Source organism: Cydia amplana, chromosome 4 (assembly GCF_948474715.1).
Source record: "Cydia amplana chromosome 4, ilCydAmpl1.1, whole genome shotgun sequence".
NCBI lineage: Eukaryota > Metazoa > Arthropoda > Insecta > Lepidoptera > Tortricidae > Cydia > Cydia amplana.
In genome coordinates, this window is record NC_086072.1 from 7,516,799 (window position 1) to 7,542,396 (window position 25,598).

Genomic DNA, 25,598 nt, shown 5'->3' on the forward strand with positions numbered 1-25,598 from the left:
CACTATGCACTTACTTAATACATGAAATTAATACTTAATTGGCACAATTTTGACCATAGTATATTATTTATTCGTTGGCACAAAATTTTGTTTCCGAAATATTTGAAATTGTGTTCTAAGTGGGTGGTTTCAAGGGCGTGTTTCCGACGTGCAGGTTGGTGAGCTGTGGCAGGAGGATGGCCGCCGTGGAGATGGCAGTCACCAGCACGAACACCGCCAGCAGCGCCCGGTCCGCCACTACTGCCACCTGCCAATAGCCGTAGTCACATATTACGACTATATTTTCTATATAGGTGTAATTAAAATAAAAACTGTTCTAATAATAACATTAATAATCTAACACTAAATTACAATATTTTGTTGACTGAATTAAATGTTTCTGTAAGCACCAATACAGTAGCTACGAAGGTAATTTGGTATTCACGCTAAGTCAATTGTATTTTTTTCTTGTAATTACCTACCGAATTGAAAAGGGGTTGGTGTCAGATATATTTTACTATGATTGAAACCCGGATTAATCAATATCTGCCCAACAGATCTGTTACTTCTTCTTAGATTTTCTAATGAAAATCTAAGAAGGATCTAACGATTCATATGGCACTGTCGAATTATCTAAGGACGCAAAAAAAATATATTGTCGAGAGCACCATTTAACATTTAGCTTTGACTTGCTGTCCGATTCAATAAACAAGAAAAATAACTATCATCGAAAGCGCCGTTAATACCATATATTGCAATTATTGCAAAAGCTGTTCCACGGGTTGTCATGCTTTAATTCATTTAAATTAGTCTGTGGTTGAATGAACCGATGCTTTATAAAATGTAAAAATGAGACGGTGGGGTAACTTTTTTTCATAACTAGACGCAACCGCAGTGTAGTGTATAGAACTATAGATGCTTATATACGTGTATTTCAGTGCTATATAATCAATGATCTTTATGAATAAAGTGTAGTCTTATTTAGAATCTGGTTGTGTCAATACACCTCCCGACATCCATCCTCATATGGCGATCCTGCCATCGCAGCGCTTTGCGCGCTGCCTATCGCGACGTCCGCGACCGTGACTACCGCGCGCGAAAGTGTTACATTTATTTATCAAGGACTAAATCTTTGGCTGTGAAAAACAAAATTAAAGACGGTGCTCAACATGGGACTCATTGCAAATATGAAATTATAAGTGTGGAACGAAGATGGGGTCTTCGCAAACAAAAGAAGAGGTCGTTATAGCCCAGAATGCTGCCGGGGGCTCCAGCAACAGCGCCGAGGTGGTTAAGAGTATAAATACCACAAATATTCTGCTCGTCGTGGTGGTATGCATCTTTGGTATCATATGCTTGGGTGCTGCATACTACTTTTATAGAAGATGCCACAAAAGGTGGATACGTGAGGAGATTCGCGGGCACGCATTGAGGAGCTCGATTTTTCGCCGGACGCCGAAATCGGAAAACGAGGTTTAACTACGTGCGTGTTTGAACTTTTGTAGCGGAATACGGACTATATACAGCTCAATGAAAAGCGTCGAAATAAAAAGTGCAGTGTAAAGTGTAGTGCGCGTTGTAACCGTCTGTGCCATGTGTAGCCGTCTGTACCTACTCACCGGACAATGAGTAAGATTAGAACTTAATTGGTTTATAATTAGCATATCACGTAGCAATAGCTTAAGGCGAATATATCTTTTAATTTTAATTATGAATTAGTATGGCAGATGAATTATTAGATTTAATTAAGCAGTTAACTGTTATAAGACAATATTTAATTAAAATCGGTCCTAAGAGAAGAGTAGGACAAATTGTTAAAAATAAGTTGATTGAAGCACAAGCTGTGCATGCTGATTATTCTACTTTTTTGGATAGTTTAGAAGAAATTGAAGAGAGCATAAAAAACGACGATCTTATAACTATAAAGAAATTTTGTAGCCAGTTTGATGCATTGTATGCAGAAATTTTAGAATTGTGTAGTGATACTAATAATATGTCCGAGATGGAGAAGTTTAACTTAAAAACGGCTTTGAGTTTATTACCAGTAATGAAAGATGATATTAATGAAATTCAGAATTTAATTGACGGTATTGAGTATTATCAATCACTTCTCGATAACGATTCAAAAATGAAACTGGTAACCTTCGTCTTAAAAAGTAGGCTTTCTCAGTCAGCTAAACTAAAGCTGCTACCAGAATATACTACCGTTGACGCTTTAATCACGGATATGAAAAATGAGCTTTTACCAAAAAAGTCAGTGCCATGTTTACAAAAACAACTCTTAAGTTTAAAACAAAACGAAATGTCTATCGATGACTATGGTAAACAATTAGCAGAAATGTTTGTCGATCTTACTTTGTCGCAGGCGGGTGATAATGCCGATAATTATAAGGTATTGCGACCCTTAAATGAACGCCAGGCTATTCAGAGCTTCGCTGATGGGCTGCGAAATCGCAGACTCAGCACTATAATCGCTGCGCGGAATTTTACCACCCTAAAAGATGCAGTTCAAGCTGCCATAGATTACGACCGGTCCACTCCAAGTACGTCTGAAGGGATTTTGACAATGGCACGTAATCATAATTATAATTCGAGATATTTCAGAGGCCCATCATCCTCATACTCTAGGGGACACCGTGGAAGGTCGTACTCAACACGCGGCCATCAACCGGCAAGGTACGGGTTCAGTAGCCGACAGCGAGGCACGGGACGTGGCTTCCAACCTGCGGCTGCCCGAGGAGCAACGAGGCCTTACCAGCAGAATAGAGGTAGGTCCCAATTCTATTCCAACAGAGCTAGGAACAATGGGATACGCAGTCAACAGCAAGTACATGTAATGACGGATAGTAACGTGTCGAATAGTAACGAGAATCAGTTTTTTCGTGACTGAAGAATATATTTTAATTAACAGCAATAAGAAACATAGTTATGTAGAATTATCTTTTGGTAACGGTATTTCGACTCAATATTTAATTGATACGGGTTCTACCATATGTGCTATAAAATATAAGTACATACATAATCAGAATATTCCAATCCATAACGATAATGTAGTAGTCAGCGGATTGGGCGGCAAAGTCCAACCTATCGGATATGTTTACTTAGACCTTAATTATGGAGATCATAGCCTTAATCAAAAGTTTTATGTTTTCAATTCTTTGCCATGTACGGCTGGCGGCATCTTAGGACATGACTTTTTCAGAAAGTACACGTCAACTATAGACTACTATGATAGCACTTTGACTTTAAGGAATGGCTTAGATTGTAAAATAATATTACCGCTATTTATAGAGGATAGCAACCGTTTGACGGTACCGGCTAGGTCGGAATCTATACGTTACATAAAGACGAATATGGAAGAGGAATGTGTGGTGTGCGCGAATGAGATTCAACCCGGATTGTTTATGGCTAGTGCATTAGTGAAACCTAATAATGGAAAGATACCTATTCGTTTGCTTAATACGACTGAAAATGATTTGACTATTAACAAATTAAACCCGACTATTCACAAAGCAAGTGATTACGATGTATGTATGTTTGGCGAAACGCATAAAAATGCGGAACGGGTTAAAAAGATGTTTTCTTATTTAAAGATTAGTCACTTAAATAGAGAGGAACAAATTTCTATTGAGAAATTGTGTGCAAAATACTGTGATATTTTTTATTTGCCAGGGGACAAATTAACGACAACGAACATTTATAAGCATAAAATTACTTTAAAACAGGATGTACAACCAGTGTACTCTAAACCGTATAGGCTGCCACATTCCCAACAAGGTGAAGTACAAAGACAGTTAGATAGTATGTTGGAACAAGGTATTATAGAGCCGTGCAGAAGCGAGTGGTCAAGCCCAATATTACTAGTGCCTAAAAAATCGGATAGCAGTGGAAACAAGAAATGGCGATTAGTAGTGGACTACCGTAAACTTAATGATTGTATTACAGATGATAAATTCCCGCTTCCCAATATTACAGAGATTTTAGATTCGTTATCCGGTAGTATTTACTTTACCCATTTAGACTTAAATCAGGGTTATTACAACGTCGAGTTAGAGCCAGACAGTAGAAAATATACAGCTTTCTGTGGGGGTAGATGGCAAATGACTCGCATGCCTCAAGGGTGTAAAACTAGTCCGAATTCATTTTCCAGGATGATGACCATGGCAATGGCTGGATTAACTTATCAAAAATGTTTTGTTTACCTAGATGATCTCATAATTTTCGGCCGTAATTTAAATGAACACAACAAAAATTTACAGGATGTTTTTGAAAGACTTAGAAGCGTAAATTTAAAATTGAATCCGGAAAAATGTGATTTTTTGCGAAAAGATATACTTTATTTAGGACATGTCGTATCAGGTAATGGAGTGTTGCCAGATCCAGCTAAAATTGAAATTATGAAGAATTATCCAGTTCCTAAAAGCACAGACGAGGTGAAACGTTTTGTAGCTTTCGCAAATTATTACCGAAAATTCATTCCAAATTTTGCCGAAAAAGCTTATTACTTGAATTTGTTATGTAGAAAAAATATTAAGTTTCAATGGGATGATAACTGTCAAAAAGCATTCGAATGCCTCAAAGACTGCATGGTATCACCACCAGTTTTACAATATCCTGATTTTTCAGAGGAAAACGAATATATTATACAAACAGATGCTTCCAAATTTTCAATAGGTGCAATTATGTCTAATTCAAATGGATTACCCATAGCTTACGCAAGTAGGAGCTTAAATAAAGCAGAAATTCAATACCCTACAGTGGAAAAGGAATTGCTCGCCGTGGTTTGGGCAGTTAAACATTTTAGGCCATATCTGTACGGGCGTAAATTTAAAATATGTACCGATCATAAACCTCTCGTGTACTTATTCAATATGAAAGATCCCTCGAGTAGATTATTAAAATTTAGAATGGCATTAGAAGAGTACGATTACGTGGTTGAATATGTGAAAGGCAAGGACAACGTGGCTGCAGACGCATTGTCCCGGATACGCATTACGTCAGAGGAATTGAAAGAAATGAATGAACATGTAATTAACGTGATGACTAGAGCGCAGAAAAGAAGGATGGATGCGGTATCCCCGGTTGATATGGTTTCTACTGACGACAGGTCTGATCAACCAAGAGTTGTAGCAACGCATAGCAAACCGAAGGATTCCGTAGAGTTGAGATTTCTAGATATAAAAAGTATAGATAGGTTAAAAAGAGAAAAACGAATTAATCACGAGAGTAAAACATTATGTTATAGCCAGGAAAGAAAGACAATTTATATTAAACAAGTATCTCAATCACAACTGACGCGAGCCGCTTTTGTGAGAGAACTTAGTGAGTTATGTAAGAAAATAAAAGTTGATGACATATATTTCATTAAAAATAAATATAATAATATATTTGTCGAGAAATTAGTTAGCGAAATACAAAATATGGTGGATTGGTCCGGACCACAACTACATATATTAAATGAAGTAAAGCGAATATATGACAAAGACGATAAAAGAGTCATACTTAATGATTTTCACCTTTTACCCACGAGTGGCCACGCGGGTATAAGGAGAATGTATAACAATTTGAAAAAGTACTATTACTGGCCTGGCCTTGAAAACGATATTAAAGAATTCGTAAGTAAGTGTGAAAAGTGCCAGCGCCAAAAATATACGGTTCAGATAAAAGAACCTATGGTCGTGACGTCAACAGCGCACTCTGCGTTTGAAAAAATATTCTTAGACATAGTGGGCCCTCTAGATAAGGATAATTATAATCATTCATATATTCTAACTTTACAATGCGAACTATCCAAATACGTTTGTGCATATCCCCTTGTTTCTAAAACTTCTACAGAGGTTGCAAAATGTTTTGTAAACAATTTCATACTTCAACATGGCATACCAAACACCATAGCAACTGACAGAGGCACAGAATTTATCTCCACAACTATGAAAGAGGTATGTAAAATTTTAAATATTAATCAAATTAACTCTACCGCTTATCATCACCAATCTATTGGATCTCTGGAAAATTCACACAAACATTTAGGTGCATTTCTACGCATACAGACCGACAATCACCCCGAGGCTTGGAGTGAATGGCTTCCCTTTTGGAGTTTCGCTTATAATACGTCAGTGCACTCGGAAACGCAGTTCACCCCTTTCGAATTGGTCTACGGTAAGCAATGTAATTTACCAAATAACTTAGTCATATCCATAGACCCGCTTTATAACTATGATGATTATCCAAAAGAACTAAAGTATCGTTTACAAGTTACACAGAGAGAGGCACGTGACAACTTATATTCTAGTAAATTACAGCGTAAATTCAGGTACGACTCCTATATAAATCCAGTTACTTATAAACCCAACGATCAAATTTTAATAAAAAACGAGACTGGTAATAAACTCCAAAGCTTATATTCAGGACCATATATTGTAGTAAAAGACATTCCACCCAATGTAAAAATAATTAAAAATGGTAAATATGATGTAATTCACAAAAACAGAACTAAGCCTTTCATACCATGATGCAATGTTAGCATACTGTCTATTTTTGTTTTACTGTGGTAGATGCATTAAATGTATTTGTAATTCGATCTGCATTGTCTGTATTATTGTAAACAAGAGTTGTAACTCTTAACATACTAATTAGTTTTAAATAATGATAAGATCAGATAGGTAATTTCATTGTTAAAGCATGATAATTTCAACAAAAAAAAAACTTGTACTTAATTTTTTTTTTCCCCTCCGTGGGAGATGTAGTGTATAGAACTATAGATGCTTATATACGTGTATTTCAGTGCTATATAATCAATGATCTTTATGAATAAAGTGTAGTCTTATTTAGAATCTGGTTGTGTCAATACACCTCCCGACATCCATCCTCATAGCAGAGATATTTCTGAGCTGGGCCATAAAACGTCGTTCAATATAAATGTTGGCTGTAAAAATGCTGTGCATGTAGTTTCGCCATATATAACTATAAACTACAAAGTCATATATGTTCTTACCTCTAAAGTGATCTAACGTTAATAAAAATGCCAGCTTATAATAATTAAAAATTATCGACTGCTCAGTATAAAGCTCTTTAAAAACGTATCGATTCATAATAAATATAGCATGATGAAATTGTGTTTATTGAAGAGGCTTAATAGAGCACGATAATTTGCGCAGCTTTAAATATTCTATAATGGTCCTGAGAACACGAATAAATAAATAGATTGTCAATTATTGAATCGGGATTTCCTTCCTAATACCAAATAGCCTTAAAAACAACAAGGACAGTCGTAGTCGGGTGTTATTTGCTAGGCCCATCAATTATTGAACGCTTCCCCGGATTCAAATACTGTCTTCATTTTCATTTAACTTCGTGTTCCAATCCAATTTAGCAGATTTACTTCACAGCTTGAAATAAAACGGTTACGTGTAAAACGACTGGTTGCGATTTAGTCAACTTTTTTCGAGAAGTTGCTCGAGTTTCAAACATTTTGCAGTACCCAAACTCCGTGGGGTGTTCCGATTAATCAAAATGTCAAGGATAGATTTTCAGGCGAGGGAGTCAAACGTCAATTACTGCTGAGTCACGCGGGGGTACGTACCTACTTGTAGATATAAATCCTAAATTACACATCATGTTTACTCTATCCTGTTGGTTAATGTAGTCGCTTTGATAGGTACGTGGAACGACTTTAGAAACTAAATAAATGTAACTAGGTACAGCTTCAGGAAGCCTAGATATAATGAAAGAGGAAGAAATATAGGTAGTTAGGTACTCGTACTTTTGCATAGCAAACTCAAAATTTGAATCTTCTTCGAGTAGGTTTACGGTAAGTTTAATATCTAATTTAATAATTGTTTATATATTTTCTTACATAATTGCTTAGGTTCCTTTTTCCAAATATTTAACAAGAAACAATTTTCCCCGGATTTATGATGATTGTAAAAGCCGGTGCAGCGAGATCTAGAAATTCATGTTTACTTTTTCGAGTAGGTAAGTACATATCAAACAATTTTTTTTGCATAACGAAACCTAGGGGCCTGAGAATAGAGTTTACTTTCCTTAATATCGTAATATTAGATACTGTTTCAAGAGTATAATGAGTAAAATGTACAGCTGTCGTGAGTAGCGTGGCGTGCCGGCAATATCCGACGACGCTGTTCATTAATTAAGTGCGACATGCATAACTGTCAATTCCTGCTGAAATGTCGTGTAGATGAAGCAGATTCAGGGCTGCAAAATACTCCAGCTGATTGACTTGAATCGCGTTTAAGTTATTGAATAAAATAAGGGTGAAATCAGAGGTGTATTCATATATCACCCTGTCTAACTTTATTACAGTATCGCGAAATCATATTTTGTCACCTACGAATTTTAAATTATTGTGTATGTGACGCCAGTGTAGATACAAAAAAAGGTAAATATCTGGTAAATATTGTAAAAAAAACATACGTGAACGTAGAAACATCTTTTTCATTAAAATACCTATAACACAGTAATACCTACAAATTATAGAAAGGTACCTAGGAGATAACTTTAATATTTTTCGTTTTAACTTCATGTCTTGTTATTTCTGGTTGTTATTTCGACTTAGATTTCTCCCTGAATATATTATGCAGGAAAATTCGCAACTCATTCTTAGCAAAGATCTTTATTTCTTTTGTGACCACTATTGTCATTTTTTTCCGTAGCTTCGACGTTAAAAGTACTAAGCAGGTAGGTAGTTAAGTGGAGTTTATGAAAAACGCCTTGTTTCACATAAGCATACCTATTGATACTTATGCACAAAGGTTTGAAGTACTTACTTATTGTCTAAGGAAGCATAAATTAATCTCAAGTACAACATTCTTTTCATATAAGATATTGCAACTTCTTTGCTTATGCAAAAGTAATATACAAACACTTTAAGAACCCGCTGTACAAAGTCTTATTAAAAAACTACCGTGACTCTGCATAAATTATGTCCTAATTTCGTCAATCAAGTTTGCTTTGATGCTTACAAAAGTTTGTTCAATATTAAGTACACAAATTAATTGTTTGATCAAGATTGCAATTTCATCTATAAAATTTGGATAAGTACGAGTACAAAGTGTATACCTTTATTATATTTTGTAAATAAGAAGCAACGTCGCAAAATATAACTTTTTCTATTACCCACGTTATCGGAATGTATGCGAGAATATAACTTAAGCTGTGTGAAGACTATCCTAAACATGGGTTTAACTTACTCTTTGGGTTTAACTGACGTTTTGCGCAAACATACGAGGTGCCTTTTGTTCTTTCTGACATCGCCTTTTTTGTTTACCTCTCTACCCACGTTTATTTTACTTAATAGTTTCATATTCAGATAACGATTAAATGAACCCGGCAGAAATTTTACTTCATAGACTCCAGCAATGAGAAAACATTCCCATGCAAGATGTAGGTACCTACAATTAAATAACTTGGCCTAGCCAAGATAACAATCGATTGCAGAAAACGAAAAAAAAGGCTGTAATTTTCATTAAATATTTCAGTTTATCTTAGTGTTTCGTTTTTTAGGTCCCCTGTTTCCAGTCAAGATCGATGCGTTCAAGGCGCTCGTTGGAAGCGACCCAGTGTTTGTAGTGCGCAGGGTCCTCCCGTAGTATGCAGTCTCAGCATGTGCAGCGAACGCACGCTGAAACAGGCCTCGATACTACATCTCTCTACGCAGATACCGCTCCTTCTGTCAAAGTGGGTAGCTGGTCCATTCCTGATGGGCACGTTCGTGGCTCTTGTTGGCGAGAACCCGCTGTTCGTGCGAAGCATTCGAAGCGGATGCACGCTGTCGGGCAGATCCCGATGCTCATGTAACTGTGTGCAGCCATCGCTCCTGCTTTTAAAATGAGTACAGTCTGTTCGGAAAGAGAAAAGTCGTGGAATGTATTGGGCCCCATACATTCCACGACTCTTCTCTTTCCGCACAGACTCTAGCTGACCTGTTTCCACTCAAGATTGGCACGTTCGAGGCGCTCGTTGGCGGCCACCCGCTGCTCGTGACGCGCAGCGGCCTCGCGCAGCGTGCAGCCGCAACATGCGCACCGAACGCACGCTGTCGGACAGGCCTCGATGCTCACGTCACTCTGAGCAGCCATCGCTCCTGCTGTTAAACAGATTGTTAGCAAATGTGGGCGAATAGTGCAGATGATGATTTGATGACTGACCGTAAATATTGACTTCGCTCTTGCCAAAGTCGTGAAACTGGTTTTAACCACTATTTTTCCAATTTTACCACCATAAAGCTGATAAAGAATATACCCGGGATAAATACTATCATACATACACACTAAGATTTTCATATTTCGTAAATTCTAAATGTTAGTAATAATAATTACAATTTATTTATTTATTTGTGTACTGATTAATATTGATTAAATATAGTATACCGTTTTAACTACTTATCAATATACACCAAAAAAACATTAAAAATCTACTATTCACTAGAAACATACGTGCAAATTTATTTAATGTGAAAATAACAATTAATTAGCCAAGAACATTGCGATTAAAGCAGTGTTTCACCACGTTACGTGACGTCAATATTGGAGTGGGAAGAGAGCTGTTTACACAGGCTGAGCACATAATTCCCTGTCTATTAAAAAAAAAGTCTTTCCATAAGCGAGGCCGCAATCAATCAAGACACGCTGGAATAGATATCAAAGAAGGCTTACAATATAAGAGAGGAAATGAATGGTACAACGATATATTTTAGTCAAGGATTAGTCTTTGACATTATTTCTAGTCTAAATTCTTCTTTTAAACCATACGAACTACCGAATATACACTCAGTTTGAGAGAAGTATTGGCCGTGACACTGGCACTTATCAAGTAATCAAAATAGTAAGCAAATAAATGATAGCCACGTCAAGTATTTTTTCTCGAGTTAAAGTGGACACTTGTTAAATTAGACACACTTTATTTTGAAAAGGGTAAAAAGTTCGTAGGTAAAAAGTCTACACATGTGAAGATGGCCTAATCCTCAAATCGTCTAAATTCCTCCTGCGTGCGTCTGGCTTCCGGTTAAAATCGAAGTTGAACAAATAGTTACACAAATTCTTTCCAATAGTAAACAATAAAACTACTAACAACAAAGTTTAGGGTTAGTTGAGCCTCGATCAAACTTAATGATTAATGAATGTTAAGTTAAAGCATACATTCTTCATTAACTCAGGATGAAGCAAAACTTCGCTGTCAGTTCAATGATATTATATAACCATAGATATGTTATACTCATACTTGAGGAGCACAAAAAATACTTCCATATTTATTTCTGTGCCTCCGAAGAAATTTGTTATTTTTGATTAATTTTCTCATTCCATCCATCTTTGTCACACTCGTTGTTAAACATAAGGTCGTCTCTTTCTCTTTCGGTGTGCGGGAGCTCGTTAGCACGTGCACATTTCTCGCTTGTCCAGCCGCGTCTAAAGGCAACTTGTCCAATTTGTCACAAGGTAAACGCTTCAATTTTGGAACGCCTATAACCTATCTTGAGTTATAAATCATTGTGTCGGTTAAAATGAATTAAGATCTTCTGCGAGGTGGGTACGTTATTAATTAGATAAAGGAATAAACCCGCGAACTATTACGAAAATTGTTTCAAAGAGTTCTTATTTAATAAAATTGAATAATTAGCCATGACCAGAATAATTTATTATTTAGACCGAAATCCGTTACATGTATTTACACTGTTATGTATGTCGGAGCGAGACACCAGAAGGACGTATTGCAGTGTTACAGTTCATAGCTTTAAACGCCTGTATAAAGTAGATTAGCAATGTTTGGCTACGTATTATTTTGCTTGTAACGAAATAATAAAGTTGCGTAGTGAATAACGCCACCATCTGTAGGCGTATTGTTGAACTAAGATGACAGGTAGAAGGCTTTGGAACGTCAAGATGTGTATCTTGAGTGAACGTAGGCACGAGTGGGCATTTTTGTCGTTATGTTGGTAGACTGGTCAGGCAGGTTTACCAACTTGAATTGGAGGCGGGAGCGGTTGGCTCCGCCGCTGGAACTGGCTTCCTTCTTCTTGATCGGACCGCGCTAGAGATCGGACGTTAGCCAAGCTCGTGCCTAATTCGCTACGTTCCTGAAGGCTTATACCTGAAGGATTATTCTGAAAGCTTATAGATTCTCACGTTCTTTAAGTGTTTTATTCCAAGTGTTATTTTGATTTCTTGTGTGCCATTAGAAGCTTACTTTTGTAAAATAAAGATTTGAACGATTTCATGTGATCTTTTTTTTTTAATCAAATAATTTTGGATCCAATTAGTGATTGGTCGTGTTGATTACTTAGTACTGAAATATAGTAGGCACTAGTATGGTTAACGAGTCTGAATGTTTATTTCATGCGTTGGTAGCATACCTACTATTTTGGCTGTGAAGTAATACATCGAGGTGTACCATGCCCACCATCCGCACAATTAACGTTCCCCCTCTCCCTCTTCGACATGTATATGTATAAAGAATAACGACTAAATAAATTAAACAAACTGTTTTGTTAGGTCTAAGAAAAAAATGTGTCACTGGAAATAGATGTCGCTGTATGGTCCCATATAAGCTTTATTCGGTAACTTTTGTTTCAGTTATTCAGTTATCACGTAACATTTGACGCAATATTAGTTTGTTTATCAATATCCGACATTTTGTTCTCAAGTACTTTTCTATAAATAATAAATACCTCTTTGATAATAACTGATCAATGTTCACATGAACTGACAAACAACTTATATTAACTTTAAAGTTAGCAGTTGATCTTCTAGCTTTAGCTATCTATGATATCTATCTACCCTACCTGTAAGACTTCTTGCAGTAACTTCCATTTCTCTGGATGTACAGATAAAACTTTGAAACCTTTAGCCTTTCAGGTATTTCAGGTAGATAGGTATGATTATCTTCGCCGGCTATCCATCGCAAATGACGGATTCATTTTGGCTGTATTTGAAAAATATGGGATATTCCTATGCAATATCTGAAATTGGCTGATCACGCCTGTATATTTTATCCACGGATATGTCAGTATGTCTACGTAACGGACGTCTTCTCCTCAGCGGTAAGTGATTAAACGTATTATGGTTGATGTATCGGTCGTCACGGGACCTGTTTTCAGGCTAAATCATACGGGAGCTCCGATTATTTTATGTCAAGTTGCTGTGCGTGAAAATATTATGTGTACCTACTTAAAATCACAAACAGGAGTTTTTGACTTCGAGCTCACAAAGCTTGCTGGATCTACCCTTGAGTTACTTTAGAAGGGTCGCAGTCGAATCGTGGTGGACCCATAACCAGAGAAAAATTAACACCACAGATGACGGGCTGCAAGTGCTATTTACGACAAAAATATATATTTCATCTTGATACATTATAGAGCCGCAATTGTACCTACCTACCTTCAAACAGCCGCATGCGGCTCGTGAGGCGCGGTTTACCAATCCCAGCACTAGACAGTCCGTACTACAACCGTTTTGTTACCTTTTCAACAACTTTTACAAAATCGGCTGTCATGGTTTGTTTGGTTGTAACCGCAGCTTACCCATGTGGTTGTGGTTGTGCCGGGCGAAGCGCGGCGAGGGCGGCGGCAAGGGCGCGCCGTCGCAGCTCAGCTCCGCCTTCAGGCGCGAGCCGGTGCGAGGGTTCACCTGCACTCCCACCGCTACTGGCGTGCTGTCACCCTGGTACAAAAACATCGAATTTTAGATATGTGTAAATATGTAGGTTAATTTTAATATTATAAATTAAGCTGCTGCTGAAGTGGTGGAGTTTGTACACCAGAAGACCGGCTATACGCTGAGGGTGTTCCAGCTTCGATCGCGCCACTACGTGCACTTCAACTGTTTTGTGGTGCGCGTGCCGCGACCGCTGCAGGGGACCATCGAGTGCGCCGACTTCTGGCTGAAGGGTGTCGTGTTTCGAAGGTTCCGGGGCAAACTGCCGAATCCGACACAAGACCAGACGATTCAACGGAGTCACGCCGTTTTGTCGCCTAAATAGTGTTGTCTTTTTTTTGTTTTTTTTTTGTTTATATGTTAGTCTGTAAGGTATTTGTAATATAGGCCTTGTTGCCTGATTTAAAATGTTAAATAAATAAATAAATAAAAAATAAAAAGGTAAAAGTCAAAACTTAGGTAAGTATTATTAGTATATAAACTTTTCATTAGATAAGATATCTTGACCTGTCAATTTCTTGCAACTCCAGAGGAAATTCAAATGGAGGTCCAGTGTAATTACCCTACCCATCCGCCGGCCCCATTTTTATTCAATTACGTATTGCTGGAAAGTTGGGCGGTATATTTCCATTTCCAATAAGACTTTGAATTTCTTTTTCAATTCAGAAACAAAAACATACCTACCTATTGTATGATTCAAATTTAATTTCAACAAATAAATATTAGGTGACAATGCACAAAGTTTTTGAATCAAGTTAAACACTTGTTTGGAAACTCTCCGCCCTATATGCATCCGAAGGGATAATTGAAAGGGATTGAACAAACTATAAAGTAAAAGGAAAGGGTATGCCGACTAAGAAAAGGTTGTTTGGCAAAAAGGAAAAGCACTTTACTTACTGCTGGGCCCAACCTCATCGCATTAGCCTTCGAATTAAATGTCCCCCCCTTTTAATGTCCTAAATGTTTGCATACCAACCAAATATATTATCGTTTAGCACAATTAAGGCACCATTGTATTTGTTTAGTAACGTAGGGAAACATGAATAATGCCTCAATTTCATCGTTTTAATTATTTTGTGTTATCAAACGATGAACAGTATTTACAGCACGTGGCTCCAGGCGTAATCCCAGTAAATGGGTTAAATAACTCACAAAAGAAATATACTCTAGTGTTCCATATTACTCACGGAGTACTCGAGATAGAATATGTATGAAAGATAAGCAAACGTAATTGTATTCGTCCACATCCACATCAAGTAAGTAGGTACAGTCGTTAACAAAAACCGTTGCATTAAGTAAGGGAGAGGATGGTGTTTCTAGTTAACTATATGAATATGACGTCTCAGCGCACCTACCGAACCTACCCTACACCAACACCCGAATCATATGTAAGCGAAGGTACCTGTACCTGCAAGGTATAGGTATGCGCATGGTATAATAATATACTCCGCCTGGTACTCTCTTCCGACTTGACCTTGACCAAGTGACTGACAAGCCTACGTCATCATGCGACAGCGCTATATGATAATAAGCGATAGCGCTATATAAAGTGGCAATATTATTGTGACGTAGGCTTGTGTCACTCTGGGAAGAGAAGACCATGTTATATTAGACTATGGGTATGCGCTTTTATTAGGCAATCTTTAATTGGGTAATAACTCTGAATACAGTATGTAATAACTAGTGTGCTTATTTTAGAGTATAGTAAATACAAAAAAAGAAGACTCGTATGAAACAGTTGTCTGACTGTACCGACATACTCAAAGCGACTATATTTTCATAAGGTACCATTTCATATAAAATGTAGGGCGAACTACGGGAAGGGTCTAGGCCGCAAGGGAGCCCTCTGGAATTGTCATAAAGCATGTGTCCACTAAATATGAGTGTTCTCTTTTGTATCTTTTGTGAGAAGTATGTCCCGTGTAATATTTCTCTGCGTTTATATTGTGAATCCGGATGTGATATTAAGATAGGTATACTTACGTATTTTATATTTGTACACACTTTCATTGGCATATGTTAGTTGTGTGTATTTAGGAAGTATAATAATAAGTCAAAATTTAATTAAGTATTAGTCTCTCCTCTACGATGTGAAGCTCAGACGAAATCAATCCCTCCGTTAAAGCCGTACCTAATTGAGTATTATTAGCAAACCCTTAAAATAAATCCTGTACCACAAAGTGTTGTCATTCCTCGACGTTCTTATTTTAAATAGAGGGGAGGCTGAAATATTCGCGGCCTAAGCTAGAAAAAAAAAACTATGCTACTTTTTTCCCCGCCCCTTTGGCAGTTTAAATATTGCCGCCATTACTAACGATTATTAATTAACATTTACTTTAATACCGTAAACCGGGGTGACTTTCAAATGCAGGGGCGACTTCGATATTTCAGTTTTTCAGCCGTTACATATTTTTATTCGGATTTTTTAGTAGTAGGTAAACAAGTATGTATAATAATCTAACTTGTTACACGAACAGTTCGAGAAAATAATGAATAATGATAATTTAGTGGCAGTTTTAAAACTATCAAAGTATCCCCAAAATTTCCTAAAGTCACCTCGTTTTACGGTACTCTCTTTCTTTTTTTTTCTGAGGCCGCGAACTTTTCAGTCGCTCCTCGTATGACTCATATCGCGTATAAGACATGGTGTGTTCATATTATTAAACTTAAACGTTACCTTGATGGCGTCCACATCGAAGTTGATGCACAGCAGCCGCGCGAGCCTCTGCAGCACGAGCTCGCGCAGAGCGGCCGGCACCGGCTGCCCTCTCACTCCTCTACGAAAAACACACGGATTTACACACCAAGGACGACCCTTATAATATTAACAGTTAAAATTAACAGCCCGAGTTATTCCGATTATCTCCGTGGCTCCCTGTTGTTTACACTACATTTATGCTTCAAAGGGCAGTGAGCCCTTAAACGGCACACTCACACTAAAGGCAGAGCCCCGGAACTAATAATGATATACATAAGCATCAACGCTCTGAAGGACGTTATAATTTACTTAATGCCAACATTTGGGGACCGACATTTATACGTGTTGGTTAAGTAAGTTAAACATTCATGCTTGTTTTTTTACAAGTTTATGTAGTTGCCGTGTCAATACTTAAATTTGTTTGAATACCTACGACGTTATTAGGCCCTTTCATTACATTATATACATAAACCTATCATATTAACGTTAGCTATGGAAAATCTCTTCTGATCCAACCAACGCTGCAAATGTATCGTGTTCTCGTATTATTTTTCCATCAAGATCTTTTCATTCGTATTATTTCGTATACCTACATTCAGCGCTACCTACCTACGGCGCTGCCAACCCGGAGCCCGATTCAGATTCATCAACTTGTTACGGTTTTCAACTAGTTTTGACACGACCTCGACGATCGTCTTGGTGATTGGGGCGCATCTCACGCACGACTTCATTTCGCATGCACCAATCAGCGTGAGCTATCTTCAAGGATGTATTAAAATAAGATCAAAACCGTAACAAGTTGTTAAATCAGAATCGGACTTCCAATTTCGTGCTCCGATGTTCAACCAATAAATATAGCTTTGGAATTTAAGGACTGTTACTAACATATGTTGAACTCAGGTGTGTGAAATGGCTAGGAATTTTTATCATATTCAATGCAAATAAATCATTATCTATGTTCTGTATCGATACAAATAAATAACAAATAAAAAATAAATAAAAAACAAAGAATTGTAATTTAAAAAAATGTAAGTACCTATTAGATTTTAAAGATCTGTATTCAGTATGATAACGAGCTGCATATCGCTATAGTTTAGTTATTGTTTTAAGGTTTAATTTTTTAATCTTACCTTTGATACCTTTGATAATCTTACCTTGAGCAACAAAAAAGTTTATTACTCTACATATAAGTGTTAACCAGTGTGTTAACTGTGTTATGGCTTATGTGTTATCTGTATTTGTATAGGTATGTATTTTTTTTGCTGTTTGTTTCCCAATAATAAATAAAATAAAATAAAAATTAATGACATAGAAAATCCCTCATGTGACTGACGTGACAGCAAAAGAGATAAATGATCCGCTTCTAGGCCGCATCCTATCTACTCGTAATGTTGGGAATAATGTTATGCATATCCTTTTTTGTAAAAGACTTTTTAGGAACCTTGTCTTGAAGTACGACAAAAGAGTTCATAAACTTTTAGTGGTACATAACTGCTTACCACTGCTTACATACTCGTAGCTTAAACTTTATCTTTGTACATAATCTAGATATTTCTTGAATTAGACCTAAACACTGAATAGTAGGTACCTATAATGTACATTGTAGGTACATACCTACTTACTATATGTAGTACGAATATATTTATTTCGCAAAGTATAAATTATATCATTAAGTGAGATTAAGTAATTAACTCTAACGAAACAAACTCCAAAACTAACTATAGATACACATCGTAATAGCTAATTACTGGGTGCGTTTAACCCGCGTGAGTTTAATCGAGTTGAATTTAGTTCCTTGTACCTAAACGTTTACGATTACGCAAAGTCAAACATCGTATACCTAGTTAAATATAATTCACAGTAAGTGGGTACTATAGTGAATTTAAAGTTTAACGAATTAATTTCAGTGATTGGCTTGCTCGTGGCAATTAGGTAATAAGATATAGGTACTTGTTTTTTTGAAGTGAAAACTTCTTTAGCGGCGCTGGGCACTTTTTGAGGTGGGGAAAAATGATAAATCGAGACAGCGTAAGGCGATCACGTGACCGTAAGGGGCGTAAACCGCGTAAGGTGGCCACTCATAATTTAGATGGCATTTAAATCAATAAAGAAAAACTCAATGTTATTTGACATTTATGTTGCGGACTCCTTCTCAAGACTCTTTACCTATGTTCAAATAATTTGACGTTGTCATGGCAGTATGTAAATAAACATGTCAATGAAAAAGTGTGATCTTATTTGAGAATGATAATAATATATAATAAATAAATAGAATACCTCCGCTAAACGTATGTATCGTGTTACCGGGCGTCGGTAACATAGTGAGGTGAGTTTTCACTTCTATCGGCACTCCCAGAGTGCAACCGTTGTTGCTTGTTTTTCAGACAATCATATCATAAATCGTATTCGTATATGTATACGTGACACGAGAATTATAAATTTAAGTACCTGCTTATTTCCAAAATTTTATAGGTATCTAAGTTCTATATAGGTACAAAAAAAATTCTAAATGTGAAACACTCAGGTTAAAATAATTTGGGATACCTAGTATTGATTTTATTTTAATCTCAGTATGATAAACTGCAAACAACATAAACCTATCTAATTTATGAATGGAAGTCATTCATAAAGTGGGCATGCACTTTTGCAGCTGGGTGTACATGTCGCTCAAAAGAGTCGGAAGTAAGTAAATATAAAATAAAATTCCATATACCGTTTTCTAATATACTCACAACACAAGTGGAGTAAGCCCCATATTATAGACCGATTTCAAGTTGTGTAAATGTCATATCACACCAACTCAAAGCATTTATTCGTTTTAATGATGTGTTTAAACCAGGGATGTTGCGGATGCCGATTCTTTGACATCCGCGGATGCGGATGCGGATGTGGATGCGGATTTTTAAAGGCTCACATCCGCGGATGCGGAAGCGGATGCGGATGTCAAGATAGATACATATAAAACGTCAAATATTACATTTTAGTAATTTTAATTTCAAAAAACCGGCCAAGTGCGAGTCGGACTCGCGTTCCAAAGGTTTCGTACATTAAATCCCACTCACGCTTGACTGCTCATTTCTAATAGGTTTTTTTGGCTAATGACTAAATTACCTAGCAGACTAGCACTTACGCCGATGCTAAGACGTTTCTGTACCGACCTGTTCCACATCCGCATCCGCATTAAATCCGCATCGATTTTATGCGGATGCGGATGCAGATGCGGATGTTGAAAATAATGCGGAAGTTCCGCGGTTGCGGATGCGGATGCGGATATTTGCAACATCCCTGGTTTAAACGTCACAAAAATCCCATTTTTTTTATTTATCTACAGCAGGAAACTAAAATTTAAAACAAGTGCGGACTTAAAATAGTAGTAGCATAGACAAATTCAACTCGCCTGTAGGATATATTTAGAGTGACCACGGAGAGGGACGCCGAGAACGATACTAGACACGTACTAACTCCGTAATACAGACCTGAGAACAAATAAAGTCCATTAGAACTTGTGACTTTTATATTGACATCAAGTGTTTGTGGATTCCGTTAGATCCATTGTATCATGAGTTACAAGTTCATTCTAGTGTAAGAGCGGTTTCGCACTACGTCCGATCCGAATCCGATTCGAACCCGTGAAAATATGGTCCGAAGTAGCCGTAGAATTATTTCTATGGTAATTTACGCACCAGATCCGTCTGATTTCTTTCCGAAATCGGATGACGGAGATCGGATCTAGTGTGTAAATTACCATAGAAACAGTTCTACGGCTACTTCGGACCATATTTTCACGGATTCGGATCGGACATAGTGCGAAACCGCTCTAAAAGTAGACTTCTTACTTAGTTCAGTACATATTATATGTTCAGTATATATTAGTTTAGTTAGTAACTAAAGTACCTCGAATTTATTAAAAGTTTTAACTACCTACTTCAGACTTCTTGACTTCTTGTAGAAAATGTAAATGCCTATCAAAGCTATTTTCCTTCAAATCAATCTTCAGGGGCGCTAGCCAAGATGATTATCGTACATCGACAAATACCATCCGAAAAGTAAAAATATATCGGGATGATAGATGCTACGAGAAGTCACGTGACTATGTCCATACATTATTTAAGACTAGATTGGCGTTTTCTATCCATAATACTTACTAATAAGTGGAGTCTTCTCAGTTGGTGGCAAGGTGTCCCTGATGGTCATGAGAAACACCGTCATGGAGAGTAGTGCACTAATCCCCAAAGTCACCTTCTCGCCAGACTCCGACGGCACGTAGAACACCAGAAGAGCTGCCAGTAAAAATAACTAGTTTATTAATGTAAAAAAAGATCTTACGCTAGTTTAAGATTACCACTATTTGCCAATTAGCACTTCATAAGGCAACCATCACGCTGCCCCGACTCTCCAAAGCATTTTGAAACTGCCACATAACATCGAAGCCAACTAAATACTATAGTTCGTTTTTTTTAGCATTAGAAATAAGGTAAACAATCTTGATGTGCCTTTTAATTGAAAAACACATTTTAAAAATACGTTACGGCTAATATGTAACAATTATGAATCTAATACGATCATTTATATTCTTCTGCTTTCATAAGTATAAGTTACTGATTTTTAAAAAGCGTTTTTCAATTAAAAGACATGTCAAGATCGCTTACCTTCTTTCAAGTTCTTTCTAATGCTAAAAAAAACGAACTAAAGTCTATTTTTTTATTCGGTAGACTAAAATGACATTTCATAGTATGAAATGACATTTTATGTTCATACTATGAATTATCATTTCAGTCTACCGAATAAAAAAATAGACTTTATATGTGTCATAAATACGCTGCATAACAAAATTTATTCTCTTTTGTTTATGAAAGTTGGTGCATCGGCCAAAACCCCGGATATAGAATGTCGTGTCCGAAAATGATGATGATGAGACTTTTGTCGATCTGTCGTCTCGGTAAACATTTTTGATTGGCGTTTATCCCGGGATTTTCCTGAAGCAAAATGCGTATACATATATGCCTAAAGAGGCATGAAATGTATTGAACTGACAGGTTGGTTCAGCAAAAATCCTGTAGTATCAAAGTCGTGAGTATTTTTTACACCAATATTCATAATATTCGGAAACGGAAAAGGCGAATCAAAACTTCTGTACCTACAGAGTATGGAACATTTTATTTAGCAGATGCGAAACAAAAACTATTAAACTAATATAATATATGATTTATTCATAATAGAAAGTTTGTAAGATATGTAAATACCTTCACAGATTGACAGATAGATACCTTTTCCCGCTTCACCTCACCCCAGCCAATACACCAAAACTTTGTTTACCGAACGATTTGTTTCAATGCCAATCCTAAACATTTCTAATAAATTCCACTTTCGCAAAAGTAAATTGTATCAATCCAAGTATGAATACATTGAATACGTTTGAATTATGGATCGGGATCTTGAAACTAACTCTATTTGAAATCATAAATCGGCGGATGATTTAACTAACGTAAGCTTGAATCGGGTTTATAATATACCTATGATGAAAGCAAGTTTTACATTTAAGGAGCTTACGATTAACTATTAAGACTAGAATGGGTAGCTATAGCTATTCTGTGACTTTACTACGGTAATACTTAGCATTAAGAGGAAAAGGGACAACCGTTTTTCCATACAAACGTAGTCCCTATTTTCCTCTCTGGATATTGACATTATGGAAAATATTTTTACATAATTTGATGTAATATTAACCATAGCTGTGACTAGGGCTTGCAAATATTCGAAACTTTGAGATATTCGAATATTCGACTTTTTCTGACGACGTATTCGAATATTTATTCGAATATTATAAAAAATAAGAAAAGGAACGAAAAATCGGTTTATTATCGTTTTATTCAAAAGCTTTTTTCACATATTGCTAAAACTAAGAATATTTGGCAGAAATCCACTTAATTGACTAGATTTTATCATCCTACTTTAGTACTTTCTTATCTATTCTATTTTTTACTTTCTTATGATGCCCACATTTATAAAAACAAGTAAAACTCCAAAATTAGACGTATTTAATATTTCTAGATAAAACTTATTATAAATGCGTCGTTGCGTGAAATAATATAACTTTAACCATCCAAACACCTAGGTATGTAAGATATTTTTTTTAGTAGGTTATTATTTTCCGATTTAAATTAACTTGTAATCACTCAGAGGCCGGTAAAAAGGTCTTTAATTTCATTGTATTTTGAATCTTTATTGACTTTATTTGTTTTGGCAAGTTATTATTCCTAATGGTCGGCTCATTATATAATATTGGAATATTTAAGGGAAAAAGTTAGTTGAGTATTGGGTGGATTATTCGTCAACTAAAGGTGCATGGTTAGATTACCAAGTTGGGCAGGTTTGGTATGATTAAATTTGAGAATTGCGATAAGTGGCAAGGTTTAGACTTCAAAAATTCGCTTAACGTACGCTTGTACTGAATAAACAGAATGATCCTTAAACTTAAAACTTACGCACCGTAAAAATAACATACTTTTTGATTTCGTTTTCTTTTAAATTGAGTTAGGTTTCATTTCACTGTATTCACGAAGTCTATCGAGAGGAATACAGTAAAAATATTACTTCCTTCGTATTTGGGTACCTACCGTTCCTCATTCACTGTAAATACCCGGAAAACACACAGAAACTGTAACTACAGCGGATGACATAGATTTTTTTATAGTAATAAAAAATATTCGAATATTCGAAACCTGAGCGGCCGAATATTCGAATGTCAAAACAGGTCGAATATTCGACAAATTCGAATATTCGAATATTCGAATTGCAAGCCCTAGCTGTGACCATAGCCTACTTACGTTTCACTTTTTTAGATTTTTTAGATTATTGTTAAAATTAGGAGCGAAAAACCAATTTCGTACAAATCTTTAACTGCTCGTAACTCCTATAATAATTAAAAATTCCGAAAAAAACTGTAATATCCAGAGAGGAAAATGAGTACTACGTTTGTATGAAAATGCGATTTCGCGCGGGTCCTCCCCTTTCGTCTTAACATAAGGTATTTTATTTCTGAGTAGGTACTTGCTTATTTAAAATTTGTAATTGCGAATATTATTCAACCTGTGTAGGTAGAGTTAGACAAGTAAAGTCTGCAACGATTTTGATATCATATGCAGTGCCAGTGTTTTTATACGTCATAATTTCATACAAGTTTGACGTTTAACCTTTTGGACGCTAATGACCGATATATCCGCACCGTAGGTTCACCGCCAAAGACCGATTAATCGGTCACAGACCACAGAGCAACATAGACCTATGTGCATATTCATAAAATTCAATTTCAGTTTTGACACTTCGGTGACGTGGCGTCAGCGTGACAGCTTTTGTGTTTGACACGGCGTTGAAAAGGTTAAAATAACACTTTCACACAGTATACGAGTTTAGGCGTGGTTTCTATTTTTTTGTGAGTAGAATAAAGTCTAAGAAGAATAAAAACGTACGCTTCATGTAGGCATAAAACTGCCGACCCTAAAATTTCGACTATCTGGTTGTTAACGGAACCCCCAACTATAGCGTATTTCTTTTACTACCTACCCTAATCTAAAACTGCGTCCGTCACTCGACTGTTACTTCCATGTTATGTATGGTCAGTAACATTGAACTCTGACTCACTGTTGGACTACAATCGTATGGTTTCCCATTCACATATCTGTTTACGATTACTAAACAACCAAACTATAATTAAAGTGATACTAAAAATTTGAAACGAGAAGTATAAATTATTATGCATTTATTATCAGTACCTACAGTTTTGTTTGCATTATTTAGCTACAAACGTTCCAGCATGCAATCTACTCGTCGACTGCAATGCTTGAATTAAGACTTCGTATATCAAAGTGAAATCGCATACTTTTTTCACTATGGGACCCCAACTCAACTATAATATTTATTATAACTTACCGATCCCATTAATAAGCAAGCACGGAAGAATGAGGTTGAACACGTAGAACATGGGTCTTCTCCTCAGCTTGATGATGTACGTGATGTCAGGGTAGGGCTCCACGCAACAGGAGTAATACTTCATGTGCTTATTAGCCTCGAAGCTCACTAGGTCGAACTCGCCATTCGTCTGGTAGTTCGTTGTGTCGCCCTCGTCGAATTGTTTTATTAAGTCGAGCTGTTAAAAAAATATTTATATCAGGAATTGTGTAAAATAAGAACACATTACGCGAAAAGACCTTTAACACGCGAGTATTTCGCTTGAAAAAGTGTGTTGGATGTTTTGTCCCCATCACACCGATGCGAAACCATAATTCACAAGGTGGTCAATTGTTTATACAGGGTGCCATTTGAGTCGTGATCAGTAATATGTTTTTCTAACTCCATAAATAACGAGCAATTTAATGCCCCTACTCTTACTAAAATCAGACAAGATTTTTTTTATTTTCTGTTTTTTTTTTGTCATTTATTTTTCTTTTATAAGTGGATTTAGGATATTACAACGGCTTATTAAGATATTTAAATTAGTAAATTGAATCGCCTCTTTGAATCGGAACTGTCATTGCCATCAATTTTGTCATTTGTCCCAGTTAGAAATAAAATTTACTTAATTTTTCATTTGAAATATCTTACAAAGCTCTTTAAATACCACATTGCCACTTGTAAAAGTAAAATAAATGACAAAAAATAAACAAAAAAATTAAAAAAATCTTGTCTGATTTTAGTAAGAGTAGGGGCATTAAATTGCTCGTTGTTTGTGGAGTTAGAAAAACATATTACTGATCACGACTCAAATGGCACCCTGTATTTCATATGTACCGTAAAATAGGGTGAGTAGGCGCAAAACTGACATTCAAACCTCGATAACATTTTATTTTTACATATGCAAACTGAATGGTGTATATAATAAGTGTTTCTGGCAGGGCTTGTTAACGTTACCAATTCACATTATAAAGTAACGTTACTTAACGTTAAAATCATAAAAATACCTTATTACCGGTAGTAAATGGTAACGATACTTGATAACTTAACATTATTATAACGTTAGCTAGTTAACGTTAATTTTACCGGTAATTTTACTTTTTATTGCAGGGCTTGTTAACGTTACCCAATTCACATGATAAACTAACGTTACCAAACTAACGTTAACACTATCATTCTTTAGGCTGATATTTGCTTGTAATTTCATACACAATTTTAAGGCCAGTAGACCTTATTGACCATAAATACGGCAGGGCTTCTGTCAAATTGAAATAGAATCAGTCAAAATACATTAAAGATAATTA

At 36.3% G+C, this 25,598-nt stretch overlaps 1 protein-coding gene across 1 annotated transcript in view; it reads right to left on the minus strand.

Annotated features, from left to right (window-relative positions):
* Nucleotides 1-42: 42 nt before the first annotated feature.
* LOC134663222 (neuronal acetylcholine receptor subunit alpha-10-like) overlaps nucleotides 43-25,598 on the minus strand; it is a 74,579-nt gene continuing 49,023 nt past the window's right edge. Inside the window, exons 5-11 of the mRNA XM_063519610.1 lie at nucleotides 24,274-24,490; nucleotides 20,490-20,624; nucleotides 19,742-19,820; nucleotides 16,319-16,423; nucleotides 13,514-13,644; nucleotides 9,921-10,084; nucleotides 43-247 (exon numbers count right to left, since the gene is read on the minus strand). Of these exons, the coding sequence (XP_063375680.1) occupies nucleotides 116-247; nucleotides 9,921-10,084; nucleotides 13,514-13,644; nucleotides 16,319-16,423; nucleotides 19,742-19,820; nucleotides 20,490-20,624; nucleotides 24,274-24,490 (963 nt within the window). The 3' untranslated portion in view covers nucleotides 43-115. The remainder of the gene's footprint in view (nucleotides 248-9,920; nucleotides 10,085-13,513; nucleotides 13,645-16,318; nucleotides 16,424-19,741; nucleotides 19,821-20,489; nucleotides 20,625-24,273; nucleotides 24,491-25,598) is intronic.